The following is a 17,001-nucleotide window of genomic DNA, read 5'->3' on the forward strand; positions in this document are numbered from 1 at the left end:
TCTCCATGCTGCAACGGTCCCAGAGCTTCCCAGGGGGGCAAAGCCAAGTCCCCCCATCAGCCCAGGCAGGGCAGAGGGGTCCCCCAGGAGTCCAGGAATCCAGGCATCCAGGGGCTGGGCAGCGCCCACCCCTGGTAGATTCAAGTCAGCCTCAAGAGCAAGAACAAGAACATTTTGGAAGGGGACACAGCCCCTTCTTATACACAGAAAAGTCTTTGAAGTCCTTTGAAGTCTTTGTGTAAGCAGGCCCTGAGCCCTGGGTGTTTCTGGTTTCCCTCTCCTGTCAGCCTCAGGTCAGAGGTGACAGTGGGCCATCAGGAGGGAGAGCCAGCATGGTGGGCAGGCAGACAAAGCCCGGCACCATCTCCTCCCGCTTCCCTGATAGCAGATGTGGCCTTTCATCCTTGGGATGGCTCCGACCCCCTCCGGGGGCCCTGCAGCCCCTGTCCCACTCAAACCAGACAGTAAATCCACAAGCAGGCCCAGGCACTCCTGGGCCAGGCTCATCACCCAATCACGTGCCAGCGGACTCACCACACAAATATGCCAACTTCTAAAAGTGGCGCTTCTGGACTAGACACAGCCATGCCGCATATACCATTATGCAGCACTCATTCTCATGAGTTCACACATATCAAACTCGACCCTGCACTCCCCACGCATCAGGAATCTACCATGGGCATACATATTCCCCATTCATTCCTATGGGAGGGCAGGTCACTCACCACACATACACAGAGAGCACACGCACTTTACACTGTACCACAGTGAAAAAGTGCGCAGGGGCCTAAAATCACCAACCCAGGTTCCAGAAACAGGCTAGGAAAAATCAAAAAAGTCTCGGGGTGAACCTGCCCAAAGGACCGGGTCCAACAATGACTGTCAACAATAAATGGGTTGGTCGCAACGGGAGTTGAAGGCATATTAGGTTGGACAGGTACAGGACCAGTGGAAGGTGCAACAAGGGGAAGGGAAGGGTGGACTTGCATTGGTACAAAGGCCTGGACAGTCGGGGCGTTGGGAACAAGTGGCTGAGGAAACGGACAAACCAGGGCATGGGCAGGGGCAACAACTGGAGCAGTAGCGGGAGTCAATTGTGCGGGATCAAGGGCCGGATACATGGCGGGAGTATAAGGTGGAGGGGTGCTCAACATGGAGGACATGAGAGGGTCATCCTCCTTGTCTCTGGCCTTTTCGGGAACCTTCTTTGTAATGTAACATCCATTTACCTGCATTCGATGTAATCTATCATGTATTATTATACCCTCTTCTATTCTAAGATTATCATGATCCTGGGCTTTCTGAATCACACTCATACGCATTACTTTAGCTTCACTTTTTTTGAGTTTGATTTCCTTCTGTTTGGATCTCTTGCACCAAACCCGAAAGGAATCAAACATCACAGGTCTAGCTTTTCTTTGAAACAACTTCTCCTCTAAATTATCTAGTACAGGAGGTTCAAAACTACCATATGTTGGCCACTGTAACTCAGCATTACCCTTTGTATACTTATGCCATAGTGAGCAAAACATAATCGGGCCAACACCATGTTTAGCATAAACTTCATGATTAGGGGTCCCCAAAGGAGGAATCGGACACGATTCCTCCAATGCGGAGTCCTGTATACAATAACGACAACACCATTTCCGAAACGTACTAAATCCAGGCAACTCTAGACGTGTATCCTGGTTCCAAACATCAAAGGGTAAAATCTAATGTTTACAGCATACAACTGTACTTACCCTTTGGCTTCGGCTTTTGCAAAAGTTGAACAATACCCAAAACCAAAATACAATTCACCAAAGAAGTGGGCCACTCCCACTCTTACCTGACCATTAATCTTCCATCAAACGGCAAGTGTCACAAAGGTCCTGATCTCCCAAAACTAGGAACCAGAACTGGGGCGTCAGTCGGGGCCACAGTCAGGTAGCCTACTGGAGGGAGGAATCACGCAATCGGAGACCTCGGGCCCACAAAGACAATTTTCAGCCAATTTAGTGGCGCGCCTCCCTCAGAATTCAATCACGGACTCCTCACCACCACCAGGCTCGATGACGACCACCGAAGACGCGCCACGTTGGGTGCCAAATTATAGAACCAGCTTTTTGGAGACCCCTCCCCACTAGGAGAGTCAAAGGCAGCGGTGCAGGGGACACCTAGAATGTACAGGTTCTTCTTGCTTGAATCATACATTACCAAAGAGACCAGGACAACCAGCCGTGGAGGGAAGTAAGTTATTTATTAGCTCGAGCTAATGACAGGGTCCCAGAATGGTACAAAGACAATTCTACGGAGACTGTTGCTTCAATCCGCAGCGCACACATTATTATAGTACTAGCCACGCCCATTTGCACAATACAAGTTCCTTATTTCGATAAGTTCCTCATCTGACAAGTTCTTTGTCAGTCTTGTGTGGTGCAATCATGGCCAGGGGACATCTGTCTCTGATTGCACAATGTACACAGCCTTGTGCTTCCTTGCCCAATTGATGTGGTCATGGGGCACAGCCTCGTGCTTCCTCTATCAGTTGGTGTGGTCACGGGGCACAGCCTCGTGCTTTCTCGATCAGTTGGTGTGGTCACGGGGCAGTTGGTCGTGACAGGCTGAGTTACCAACAATGGACAGGATGTGGCTGAGTCTCTGGCACAACTGGGGGGGTGAGGCACACAGGCACCTTCTCGGAATCGGCTCGACCACAAGGAGGGTTGTGCAAGTTTCAACAGGGACGAGCAAAGCAAGTCTTCACCAGGTTGCCGAGACCATGGCAACACAAAATGAAGCCATGTGGGTCATTTTAAAATACAGTTCAACAGCACTCCATTTTTTTCAATGGAGCTACCAACATACCAATGTTCTAATTCTTTGCATGGCTGCTGATTTGGTGGAATACTTTGACACAAAAACCATCCGATGTTACGATGCCTTAATGTGAGTTGTGAGTAAAACCGGTCTATAGATGTTAGAAATTCTTGTGACACCATCAGAAAGAGTAGATGATGGGTAACCCCTCTGCTGAATATTGCAAATTTGACTCTCAGTGGCAATGGTCAAAGCTTCTTACGTAGATGTAAACCTTTAAGTTCTCAACAACTGTGAGAATGGGAGATATTGAATGAGACTCGGAGGATGAAAACTCGAGAATAGCAAAAGATTGTTTCTATCAGTCTTCTTCTTGAAAACAGTAGTTTCCAAATTGTTCAATCCTTGAACAGTCAGTACATCAAGAAAAGTCAAGCTTGTCTTGCTGATAGTATGTGTGAATTGAATACAAGAATTCCTTCGATTCAATTCTTGAATCTTGAGATCCAGTTGGGTGTGAGACTTGTTTCAAATTAAAAAGATGTAATCTACGAATCTTCCATAGAAAACCAAGTTAGAATGCCATTCTGGATCTGCAAAGATGTAATCCTGCTCAAATTTAGACATGAATATGTTGGCATAGGCTGATGCCCCAGAAAAACGCATGGATGTACAGCTTATTCGTAAATAGAACTGTCCTTTACAAACAAGGTAGCTATATTGTAGACAAAAGTGTAGCAGTTCGAGAATGAACACTTTATTGGCTTCAATTGCAGGAAGCTGGAGCAGGGTCCACTCGCATGCGTCCATGCCCTCTTGCAGTGGTATGGAAGTATACAAAGATGTTACATCAATGGAACATAACAACCATTGTTCATACAATTGGGTGTCCAAATTGTTGAGATGTTGGAGAAAGTGGGTCATGCCTTTGATGTATGATTTCCAATTCTGTACGAAGGATTGCAAAAAATGATCAATGTACTGTCCCAATGGTTCAAAAACTGAGCCACAACCAGACACGATGGGTCTGAATAGGGGATTTTGCAAGTTTTTATGAACTTTCGGCAGCATGTATAGACGTGGGCGTCTGGGATATTGAACTTTGAGAAAATTGCGAGTGTGTGTTGAAATCCAGTTCATGCCCATAGCTTTATCTAAGATCTGATCTAGAGTCACCATGATTTTGTTGGTAGGGTCTTTCTTCAAATTAACGTATGTATTCATGTCCTGGAGATGCTCAGTGACTTATTGTTCATAGAAACTAGTGTCCATCAAAATTAGCGCCACCTTTGTCTGCTGATTGAAACGTTAAATGCTGTTCCTTATCTAGTTGATGCAGAATCCGTTCCTCAGTTCTGGAAAAATTAGATCTAGTTTTGGGTTGCAAGTTTAATTTGGAAATGTCTTGTTTAACCATAGTTTCAAACGTATCCAGGAGTTTGTGCTACGTCAGTGCCATATACGTACTCCACGGTTTAAACTCTTTGTACGGTGTCTCAATTTCAATGGACAAGTTGGACTCCATCAATATCTTGGCCACAGTCAAATGAAGACATATCGAAAGGCGTAGTGAATGTTGTGACACTTGTAAACAAGTGCTGTTAGATCTGGGGGTCTCTAGTTGGCAATGGTATTCACCTTTGTCCAAATAGGGACCCTTACTTCCAAGTCAGGATAAGGGGATTACATTCCTTAATAACCCCTGCTCACCCCCTTGGTAGCTTGGCACGAGCAGACAGGCTTATCTCAGAGGCATTGTGTTAAGCATTTGTGAATATACACAGTAATACAGTGAAATAATAATAATAATCCACATTTGTAAAGCGCACAATCACCCGTAAGGGTCTCTAGGCGCTGGGGGCCGTCGGGAAGATTAAGCAAGCTATTGCCCAGAGTCACATGGTGCTGGGCTAACCTGCCGCCGGAGCCGGGGATCGAACCCTGATCCTCAGATTCCAGCGTCAGTCGCCCTGGCCGCGGCGCCACACCTCTCCCAAAACACTACAGATGGATACAACACAGGTTTTATAAAAATAAGTATTCTTCATATAGACTTAACACAAGACCACAAACGACAAAAATCCACAATACTACACTTAAGATTGCTTAAAGATGATAAAACGTTGCTTAGTTCAAGTTGATGATAAATGCGACAAAGTTCTCAACAAAGTACCTGGATGCGTAACGCAAAGTAAACAAAAGGCTTGCAAAAGGGGAGATGCGTCGGTTCCGTGATACGGGTGAGATGATGCGTCATGCCGCAATGCTTGCGCAGAGTAGGGGATGCATTGTGATACTTACCGGTGTGGAGGTGATGCATAGATTCTCGGCCTGCCGGCCCATTGAGGTGCGCAAGATGGCGCCTTGATGCGATGCGATGATCCGGTTGCGATGCGAGAAGATGGTGTCCTTGAAGTGACAATGCGATGACGATGCCCTAGCAGCCTTGCGACGACTCTGCACTTTGGAGCTGCAACAGGCCCTGCGACACACTTCTCCGGTGATGCAATGGCGACACTCTCGATGGCGTCACGCTTCTCCGGTGATGCGACAGCAGGTAGCTTCGATGAACACACGCTTCCAGGGAGATGCGGCGAAGGCTCGCTTCTCTGGCGATGCAATGATTTCAGCTGCGGCGGCGACAGGCTTCCTCTCGATGCGTCGCGCTTCCAGCTCCCAGTGACACGCAAATGTCTGGAGTTGAGAATTTCCAGCAAGGGAATTCCGAGGGGAGCCGGAGATGAAGTCTTTTGTCCCTGAGACTTCAGCAGGAGGCAAGCACAGTTCGAGCCCTTGGAGAATATTCTGTAAATGATGAAAGTCCTTAAAAGTTCCTTCTCCTTTCCTTGGAAATGAAGTAACCACTGCAGGCCAACCCAGCAAACAGCACACTGGCAGAGGGGCAGTAAAACTCCTACAGCTTCCTTGGTTCTTCTCCTTGGCAAAAGGTTTCTTGTTCCAGAAGTGATCTCATTTCTTGGGATCAGGGTCCCAATATTTATACCCCAAAATCCTTTCTTCTCTGAAGGCAGAAAGGCCTCTGCCTAGTCCAAACCAGTTCCTGAGCACTTTGTTAACATGACTCTCTCCTTCCTTTCACTGTGCAGGGCAGAGACATCAGCCGCCCCACAGGAGGTGGAGCCAGCACAGGGACGGAAGGCACAGCTCTGGAGCACGTTGTTGACATGATTCCTTCTCTCCTTTCATAGTGCAGGGCAGAGACATCAGACACACCACTGGAGGTGGAGCCAGCGTTGTAGAGGGAAGGCCCAGCCCTACTCAGGTCCCAAGTGCAACTCCTCCCTCCCATCTAGATGCAAACCTCTCTATTCACCACTGGGCTGCCCCAGCCTGTCTCCTAGAACCCACAAGCCCTGTCACTCACAAACCCAGACAAGGAATACGCAACCTAGCAGAGGCAGGCCTGGACAGTTAGGCAAGAAAATACCTACTTTCTAAAAGTGGTATTTTCAAACACAGAATATTAAAACCAACTTTACTAAAAGATGTATTTTATCATTCTGAGTTCAGGCATATTAAATTAGATGTTCCACCATGTTCCCTGAGTCAGTTAAGATTATAAGAATGTAATAATGTAATAATGTAATGTATTAGGACATGCTACACACACCAGAGCATGTCCTACCTTATACTTACAATGCACCCTGCCCTTGGGCCTACCATAGGGGTGTCTAATATGAAGCAAAGGGAAGGTTTAGGGACTGGCAAGTGGGTGCACTTGGCCAAGTCAATATGGCAGTGCTAGACTGCACATAGGCCTTGCAATGGCAGGCCCGAGACACACTTTACAAGCTGCTTCTGTGGGTAGCACAACCAGTGCTGCAAGCCCACCAGCAGCATTTGATTTACAAGCCCTGGGCACACATGGTGCAATGTACCAGGGGCTGACGGATAAATCAAATAACCCAATCATGGAATCACCAATTAGTACATCAATTTAACATAGGGAGCACTTGCACTATGGCACTGATTAGCAGTGGCACAGTGCCCAAAGCATAAAACATTGAAAAACTAAGGAGGTATGTCCATGTAAGGGGTGGGGTAGGCTGGACCCTATCATATAATAGCAAACACAAATTGCCTGTACCCACCTTTTCTTCAACCACTTCTTTAGAACAATAGGGCAAACAATTTTTTTTAAGTTTGACCTGGTATTTTATTTATACCTTTTTACTTCAATATTTTCCAATTATTTTTCATATGAATTAAACAGAAAAGGAAAAAAATACATTCAATATATTTCAATTAGACCTATACAAAACTATTTACAAACCAAAAATGTGTACATTTCATATATACAATTATCATACATTCTACACATAATACACAACACAAAAAAGAATACATTTTATTTTTTTTCTTAATAGAGCTAAACTATATCCATAAAAAAGGGGAAAAGGACAAAGTCAAAAAGAAAGAGCAAAAATATTTAGTTGCCAAACAACTTGACAACTGGCCGCAGCCAGTTGGAACGCTTGATGTTATAAATAGCTCCTTCAGATGTGCCGACGCGTTTCTAGTCCAAGGAAACCAGTTCCTGGACTTTCATCAGGGCTTTGTCACTTGTCTGTTAATATCTGAAATCCTGGCCCCTTACGATGTCTTCAGGCTCAGACAAAAATATTCCGTACACTGTTGTACTATTCTATTGGGATTCAGGACACTACCACCTCACTTGTCAAGGATTCAAATCTCAGTCACGGCTGTTTATCCAAAGTAAAGTAAAGCAAAGTGGGTCGTGAATGTTTGATTTTTCTGAAAAATTGGATCTTGGTTCTTAAAAGTTTGTGAAGAACTGCCCTAGGGCAAATACGGAGGAAGTGATCCTCTGAAGTAGCCAAAGCTCACTGGGGCAGAAACAAAGGCTTGGGAAGCTGTGAACTGGAGGGGAGCTTGGCACGGTGTGCTGCTATTACAACTGGGACTTGGTGATCCTTGGAGACTTGGGTAAGTGCTTAATTTGTGCCGGTGCTTTCCGGTGCTTAGCACCGGCACTTATTTCTCAGGGCCGGGTCTATGTCTCCGGGACACTGGTTGAGATTGCCAATGCTTGTTGGCAACCGCGTTGCAGTTTTTCTGGTCCGTTTTCTGTTTCCTACATGATCCCGCTAAATTGTCTCTGCCTCGGTCGGAAGCGGAAATTGAGTTGCAGTTGAACTGAGGGGTCAAGAGATGTTCTGCTGCTTGAACACTGTGCTTGTTCGGGCCAAGCTTAGAAGAAACCATTGCTTCGTTTTGTTGGTATGTTTTGAATGGTGGGAGACTAGAGAGGGAAGAGGCATAAAGTGACCGAGGCGGGTGTGATTTTTGCTGCCTCGTTGCACTGTGAGTACTCTGCAAACGGCAAGATGTTTTTCAAAGGTGGGAACTGTCACTCAGTTATGCGACGCTTAAATGTAGTGCGACATTAGTGAAAGCTGTAATTTATTACAAGTGTCGAGGTTTCACTTTCCCATTAACAGGCATCATATCACTCCACAGCATACCTTTGGAGTATGGCAATAAAGTAAGGAAAAGAGTTGGGCTGCAGTTTTAATAATGTTAAACGTGTTTGTTTAAATTTAGGGGCATGGGAAAGCAAGGAAGTTAAATGCATGTATCGCAGTAGCTCATAAATCTTGCTGAAAGGCTGAATGGAAATCGGTGGGGGGAGGAGGGGTACATCTTGGACCTGCGCTGAAGGTGCGGGTGTGCACATAAAGAAATAATGAGAGGCCAGTGAGCTCGAGTTGGCCAATGAGCCGAAAAAGTATTTTTTATTTCAGTTATAATGCTGTTCCAGCTGGAGGCTTCCGGTGTGTATGTCTGTGTGTGTGCTTGTTTGTTTTCTGGTGTTTTTCTGGCCTCAGCCTGTAGGTGTGGATCTGATTATTTTAAGCGCGAAGACACTAAGTAAGTGTTAAAGCTTAAGGTGTAGCTGTGAAGCAATAAATGAATAAGTTCTTTTTTTCTTTTGTGTGGCTTCCACTTTAACCACTTTCACAGTAATGAGAGAACGCTGGGAAATTCTACCTTCACTGGTCTTTCTCCATCTAGCCCGCGCAAATGGTTGGAATGAAGTTCTGGTTCCTGATCTGGCTTTTACCATGGGTGACGCGGGGCCCGTAGCTGTCTCATTAAAAGTCCTGCACACAACATCCCTCTTGATTTCAGAGATTCATATTAAACTGCTTTAAATCATATTTTTTACTTGCCGAAGGTGCCGTTTGACACCCCCATTAAACCCCCTCCCGTCTCCCTCTTACCCTCTGCTGCCGCGTACCAGCACTGCTCTATTCTAATCCTGTCTCATGCACTACACATTCTGCAATTGTAACCAAATCATTTTATTTTCCATGTTTGTGATACTACTCCGATTACAGCCTGATTCCTTTCCTACAGGTTCTACTGCCCCACATACATTTCTATTAATACCTCGTGTTTGGGAAGCTAAAACTACAATAGGTGTTCTCTGTACTTCACTGCTCATTGAAATTGGGCTTCTGTTAGTATCAAGCAAAACAAAATAAGCACTAACAAAACCAATAGGTTGAACTTTTGAATTGTGGAAGCAGAGATGCATGCAAGCCCACAATATTGATTTGCATATTAACAGAAAACACATATTGACGCAGACAGACCAAGGTCTCTACAAAAATGCATGCATATACAGCCAACCAAAAGAAGAAGGGTACACTTTCATCCCAATATGCAAGTAGTGCCCCCATGACTGGAAGCAAAGTTCCTCTGAAGTGTAGTACCAGAGCGCGGTATGACAGGAAAGTGCTTATATGCAGTGCCAGATCTTCAGCTTCTTGGGGAAATCAAGTGGGGATCTGGCTGTGATGTGTTGAGTCTTGTGGATGCGGGTGGAACCAATAAAGGAAGTGGGTGGAGTCAGTGGATGAAGTGGGCGGGGACGGGAAAGTGAGTATGACCTCCTACAGAAAATGTGAGCACCTGCACCTAATATTTTACAAATTAAGCACTGATCCCGCCGGATACCACAAGTGGGCTGCTATATAAGTATAGGGGGGGGGGGGGCATCTGAAGACAAGACAGAATAAATCTATATGTAACCCTTAACAAAGACTTTGAACTAACCGATTCCCAATACTTGTAATACTTACAAGTCAAACACTTTTTACCATTGGAATCAGAACACCTGCAGTGGATCGAAGAAGCATCCCCAGTCAAATATAGACTACTCATTGCCCGCTGCTCAGGCGTTTTATAAAGCTTGGGTATAGGACTCTATTGCACCACTCAAAATGGGAACAGGATATAGAGATGTTGTTATGTGAAAGCAACTTGTGAGCTGTAGCTATAAGACTGGGCTTCAGGAAGTGCACTTAATAATCCTACACACATTTTAATATACACAGACACAATTATCTATGCTGCTGATATTCTCAACAAAGCTGAATATTCTAAAGTACCACCAATACTGCGCTGGTGCTTAGAGATCAATTTGTTTGCACTCCTTTGTAAATATTCCAAATTGCCTGATGATAAATTCCACTTTGGTACTTTGATGAGGACTGGGCATTTTTGCTTTGTAAATATCTGGCTAGAAAAACAAGGCGTCATTTTCAATGAAGAAACAATAATGATTTGCATATGGATAATCTCTGATAAATCAGAATGTGGCATACGTAATTATCAGTAACTGAGATTAATGTAAGCATTGCACTGCTTTCTTCTTCAGGTGGGCACTACATCCAAGGATGACAACTTTGATCTCACCATTGAAGTGACCTACATTTTGGGACCCTGGGTACGAAAAAAGTCCCTGTGGATATTCTTGTTGTCCATCACTAATTTTCATCTGCTGCATATACACGCACCTATTCACAAAGGTAAATATACACATGTATATTTACTCATGTGTATGTTTACTGGTACACCTAGGTTTAAGTCTACACTTTTTTGCTGATTTAGATTTACATCTAGGTGTACACTTACATGTCTTCACACCTCAAATCAGGGGGCAAAGCTTTCTAGAATAGGATTTATGAGTGTAGAATCTACATGAATAGTACTACTGAAGAACTATTCTAAGTACTACAAAATACAGGTGGTGAACAGGCCCCACTGTGTTTTAGACAAAACACTTGTACAGTACCTGGGGAATTGTGATTGGTAATAGAAATGTACACTTGCTTCATCTCTGTCAATCATCACCACATTTCTCCAGTGTTTATGTTTTTAATAATCTATAAAATGACAGCTCAGCACGGAATAATAGACCTAGCTGCAAAAGAAGCAGTTGCCACACTTATGGCACCATATACACTTTGGGACTGCAAGTCAGTATAATGCCCCAACAGTTGCACCTTCTATCTCCTATTCGTAGTCCTACTACATTCCTACGTTGAATTGCTCTGAAAAGATGAATGTTATGGTGATGACCATATTTTCAAAGGTGAGCCTTTCTTTTCACATATAGGTTTTTTAAGAAATCGTTGTAACATGGAAAAAAAACCTTTAGGCAAACAGTTTTAAAGTTGCAGTGTTAGAGGCAAAGTTCTCTTAGGAGCTCCCTTCTTTTCAGGACTAGGTTTCATGAATGTATTTACAAATAGTGCACATCTACACGTGTGAGGTTAGTAACAATGGGCTAAATATAGTACGCTGTAAAGAGCACATTGTAGAAGGGCTAAAAAACACAAAACTTTTTCCTGCTGAGGCAATTGACTAGCAGAGGCCAGGTTTTCCCTCTGACTACTAACTAGCTGCATCAATAGGTGAGAACCAACAGATGTGAATATGACAGTGGGATCGCAGCAAGCCCTTTGGGACTCCGGAGAGGGAAGACAGCATACTCTCTGAGACTCTGGTCTTATCCACCTCTCTTCCCATTGACATGTATAAATAGATAAATGCCGTTCTGGTTTTTCACTATGTTCACTCGTCGTACAGCTAAGAGAACTGATAAAGAAGTTCACTCTGAGCTTACCAGAGATTTGATCCAGTCACAGAACTCTTTTGTTGCTTCTTTCACATTCTCAGGTATGCGAGGAGTCGTGCTCTGCATCTTCTTGCAGGTCAAATCTTCTTTTACTACACCATCATGTGTAGAAATCCACTTATAAGGATTTTTGGTCTTAGACTTTCCATTTCTAGAGGTGGGATAAAATAGGAATAATCATGTTTATCATCCAGACTAACTACTAGGGGTATGCAGCCCTTGTGTGGAGATGGGATATAGCCCTTTCAAGTGTAAGCAGGGCTGTGCTCAGCTCCAACCCCCACCCGCCCACCCTCTCCATCCTGCTGTGATGGCCCATCCGGGCATACCTAAGCTCTCTATTGTGTGTGGCTATCTAGGAGGAATACACAAAGCTCAACTGCAAGCTACACCCAGTCTTGTGATCCAGAGACAGGTTCGCTGGCATTAAATGACTACAGCAGGAAAATGCCACTTTTCTAAAAGTTAAAGACCCAAGAAAGGTTTGGGTCCCTATGCAAACTAGATCGGACCACTAATACATTGTATACAAACAAGTATCTAGTTGCAATAATACACTGAAAGAATATTAAACAAATAACGGGCTGATGTCTCGAATACACAAGCTCTTGTGATTTATTCCACTTTTCTTTATCACTTTTTAGAAAAATGTTAGATGCAATTTCATCATGTCATCGTAAAGGACAGCTCAAAATTATAACAGATTTTTCAACATTCATCACAAACTTAGAAGGTGTATCACAAATACATAAATAGAGTATGCATATCTTAACAAATTTGGGAAAAGGCAAAATGCTGACCCCACTATTATCTTTACACGCTCTTGAATGTGAGCAACAAATCAATACTTAGTTCCGATTTGTACGGTACCATTTATTTATACCATTTACTCCTTCTTTTTTAAGTTTTTAAACAAATCCGATTGTGTGAGAGAGATATCACATTGACATTACAATTAAGACATTAACATGCAAGGTTAACACGACAATTCATTATATACACATATATACATTGCATCATTATTGCACCTTTGCTATGCAGCAAATTCAAATCTTCGCATTTGTGATTGGACAAATCATATTTTCACAATGCTTATAAAGGATAAAGTCGCTTTAGGAAAAGGAGGTAAAATCAATGTAAATGACACGAAACTTTTAAATCAAAACAATCCAACTGAGACTAAACAACTTAATCTGATTTCTAGTCAGTCCAGTTATTTGGTTTGTTCTTTCTATCAACTATCAATTGCCTCCTTTATTGCCGACGCGTTTCAAACTCGCTGATTCATTTGGCGAGTTCTCATCAGGGCTTTATCTTTTGAGATCTGCAAATTAGGTACAAAAGTAAAAAAAGGGGGGGGCTCAGTGTCTGAATGATCTGAGACTACCTTTCTCTGACACATTGTCTCTTAGATGGAACAATGCATACCTTTATCCTGGAAATGTAGCAAGTTTCCGAGGTTCACTAGTTTTTCGTAGTTGTCAGTTCTAAAAGGAATCAAAAGAATTTACAAGATCTGATTTGAGTGATTTTCTACAAGTGGTGCATACAAACAACGCAAACGCACTAGGATCTACCTGTTTAATTAGGGTCTTGCGCTCTCGAAGATGTTCTAGCGCTGTATGTGCCTGAGTTCAGGCCCCAAGTCAAGGAAGCAGCAGAGGTTGTTCCCCACCTGTAGAGAAAACAATATGTTGCTTCTAAATATCTTATGTCTGTTTTCGACATAACGCACCCCAAGTGTTCGTGCTTACATAAAATATGTTGTGTTTGTACCTTATATTGGTGTGCCCAATATCGTGACCGGCTCTCTTTGTGGTGCTGCTCACTTTGCACTGTATTTTTCCATTCTGCTGCACTGGCTCGTATTTTCAATTCTAACGGGAAAAGGAGAAACGGCAATCACTCTCCGTTGCACTTTCGTGTCTCAGTATCAACCCGTCCCCACCGCGAGTAGACTTACCCGGAGAATTCAATTCCCTGTTTTAGTTCGGTAACCGTCACCCTCGTCTCTCACGTTTGTGTGCAAACACCGCACCTTCACGTAAGTGCTCATTATCACGGAGCGTGTGGGATTTGCCTGCATCACATGACCATTTGGAATTCTGGGAGATGTAGTCCATCGGCCTGTTTCTTAGTGTATGCTTGCTGTTTATAAAGCGCGCAGCCCGGTGAGCATTGCCAATTCGAGCATTCTTACAGTCTCGCAATTTCGGACATTGTATTCAGCCCTGTTTGCATGCTATTGAAGCGCAAAATTAAATAGGCCTCCTTTCTCAATAAGACATCTTTCAGGTCAGTGGTGTACTTAACATGTGTTGTGGTGAAAAGAACAGTCCATTTAAATTCTATTTCAGTATGGCCCTTCTCTATAAAGTGTTGGACCATTGGGGCAGTTATTACTTTGTTCTTGATACGGGATCTGTGTTGTGTTATGCGGGTATTAACCTGCTGGTTGGTTTTGCCTATGTACAGTTTCCCACATCCACAAACGATGGCATATACAACGTTTCTGGTCCTACAATTAGAGAACCCCTCATTTTTCCATCGGACATTTTTGTGAAAAAATTCGCTGCCTTCAATCGTTGTGTCACATGACACACAATTGCCACATCTGTGGTGTCCCTCAATCGGCTTGAGGCCCCATATAGCAAGTAAGTCATGTTTGGGTTTTTGAATCTTCACATCAGCGCGCACAATCTGTTGTCCAATGCTGCGACTTTTTTTGTATGCAAAGATCGGTCTGGGAAACGGGTACTCTAGTTCTTCTAATAAATGCCAGTTTTTGAGTATTGCTTGTCTGATTTGATGGGTTTGAGGACCAAATGTTGTGACACAGACCATTTTGTCCAATTCTTGTTTCTCTCTACCTTGTAGTAAGCACTCTCTCGGCGTGTAGCGGGCTCTTTTATAGGCATGTTTAAGTAATTTTCTGGGGTAGCCCCTAGTTGTCATTTCTTCACAAAAATTATTTGCATGTGTGTCATACTCTTCTACTTCCGAGCAGTTCCTTCGAATTCGGAGTAATTGCCCATATGGTAGATTGGTTTTCAAATTCCTTGGGTGAGCACTTCGGTGATGTAAAATAGTATTTTTGTCGGTCTTTTTTTTTTTAAAAGAGATGATTGGAGATGACCATTGACACAACTAATTTCAACATCCAAAAATGTCATTTTTGAATTACTGCACTCCTTGGAGAACTTAATGTCTTGATGTTTATTGTTCAACCATTGGTGGAACTCTACCAACTCCGTGCGGCTCCCCTGCCACAGGAGCCACACGTCGTCGATATATCTCAACCACTGTTTGATACATTTTTGGTAGGGATTATTGTTTTCAACGAATCTCTTTTCGTATTGCGCCATAAACAATACGGCCATCTCCGGCGCATAAGGACAGCCCATGGCTGTCCCTTTGATTTGTATGAAGAACTCTTCATTGAAACGAAAATAATTTCTTTTCAGTGTTAGTTCTGCCAATTTTAAGATGTATGATGTAGGGACCCTATGTGGGCGGTCTCTGGTTTCAAGGTACATCTCCATCACCTCCAGTGCCTCTTCCTGGGGTATTTGAGTGTAAAGAGACGTCACGTCCATAGTTACCAATAATTCAGTTTGAGAGTCAAATTCTGTCCCTTCCACTTTAACTAAAAAATCCGTTGTGTCTTTCAGATACGATTTTACCTTATGCACAAAGGGCTTTAAGAAAAAGTCCACATACTTAGAAAGTGGCTCTAAACATGAGTCACACCCTGAGACGATTGGTCGTCCAGGGGGCTCATTGAGATTTTTATGGATTTTAGTAAGAAAGTACACTATGGGGGTGCGTGGAAATTTTTTGATCAAAAATTCACTTTCTTTCAATCCAACATAGCCCTCCTCTCTACCTTGTTGCACCAGTGTCACTATTTCCCCTTGTATTTCCTTAGTGGGATCTTCCTTCACCTTCCTGTACCATGTTAGGTTGTTAACCTGTGACTCACCTTCCCTCAAGTATTTCTCTCTAGGCCAAAGGACTAATGCTCCGCCCTTATCGGCCGGTTTAATTATAACCGATGCATCATCTTTTAATCCATTCAGTGCCTCACGTTGGCCTTTGCTTATGTTCTGTTTAACAAACTTCGTGTTTTTTTCAAGTTTGTTTAGAGTTGATAATACTGCTGTTTCAAACGCCAAGACCTGTTTGGGGATGTTCTGGCTGGGAGTAAAAGTCGATTTGTTTCTTAATCCTGTCGTTTCGATGTCCAGAGGTGGTGGATGGTTTGCAAAGAAAGCTTTTAGTCGTATCTTCCGACAGAAAGCAATCATTTCCATTTTTATCTTTGTGAAGTCTGTTCTTTGGTTAGGGACAAACTTCAGACCCAAATTTAGCACAGATTCTTCGTCAGTTGTTAGGATTTTAGAGGATAAGACGAGGGTGACGGTTACCGAACTAAAACAGGGAATTGAATTCTCCGGGTAAGTCTACTCGCGGTGGGGACGGGTTGATACTGAGACACGAAAGGGCAACGGAGAGTGATTGCCGTTTCTCCTTTTCCCGTTAGAATTGAAAATACGAGCCAGTGCAGCAGAATGGAAAAATACAGTGCAAAGTGAGCAGCACCACAAAGAGAGCCGGTCACGATATTGGGCACACCAATATAAGGTACAAACACAACATATTTTATGTAAGCACGAACACTTGGGGTGCGTTATGTCGAAAACAGACATAAGATATTTAGAAGCAACATATTGTTTTCTCTATAGGTGGGGAACAACCTCTGCTGCTTCCTTATAATTAAACCGGCCGATAAGGGCGGAGCATTAGTCCTTTGGCCTAGAGAGAAATACTTGAGGGAAGGTGAGTCACAGGTTAACAACCTAACATGGTACAGGAAGGTGAAGGAAGATCCCACTAAGGAAATACAAGGGGAAATAGTGACACTGGTGCAACAAGGTAGAGAGGAGGGCTATGTTGGATTGAAAGAAAGTGAATTTTTGATCAAAAAATTTCCACGCACCCCCATAGTGTACTTTCTTCCTAAAATCCATAAAAATCTCAATGAGCCCCCTGGACGACCAATCGTCTCAGGGTGTGACTCATGTTTAGAGCCACTTTCTAAGTATGTGGACTTTTTCTTAAAGCCCTTTGTGCATAAGGTAAACTCGTATCTGAAAGACACAACGGATTTTTTAGTTAAAGTGGAAGGGACAGAATTCGACTCTCAAACTGAATTATTGGTAACTATGGAC

At 43.4% G+C, this 17,001-nt stretch overlaps 1 protein-coding gene across 1 annotated transcript in view; it reads right to left on the reverse strand.

Moving 5' to 3' along the window:
* The window catches only part of LOC144818468 (protein FAM47E-like), a 121,417-nt gene that overhangs the window by 72,219 nt on the left and 32,197 nt on the right, over positions 1–17,001 (reverse strand). Inside the window, exon 4 of the mRNA XM_078675935.1 lies at positions 11,759–11,921. Coding sequence (XP_078532061.1) covers positions 11,759–11,921 — 163 coding nt within the window. The remainder of the gene's footprint in view (positions 1–11,758; positions 11,922–17,001) is intronic.

Source organism: Lissotriton helveticus, chromosome 2_1 (genome assembly GCF_964261635.1).
Source record: "Lissotriton helveticus chromosome 2_1, aLisHel1.1, whole genome shotgun sequence".
NCBI lineage: Eukaryota > Metazoa > Chordata > Amphibia > Caudata > Salamandridae > Lissotriton > Lissotriton helveticus.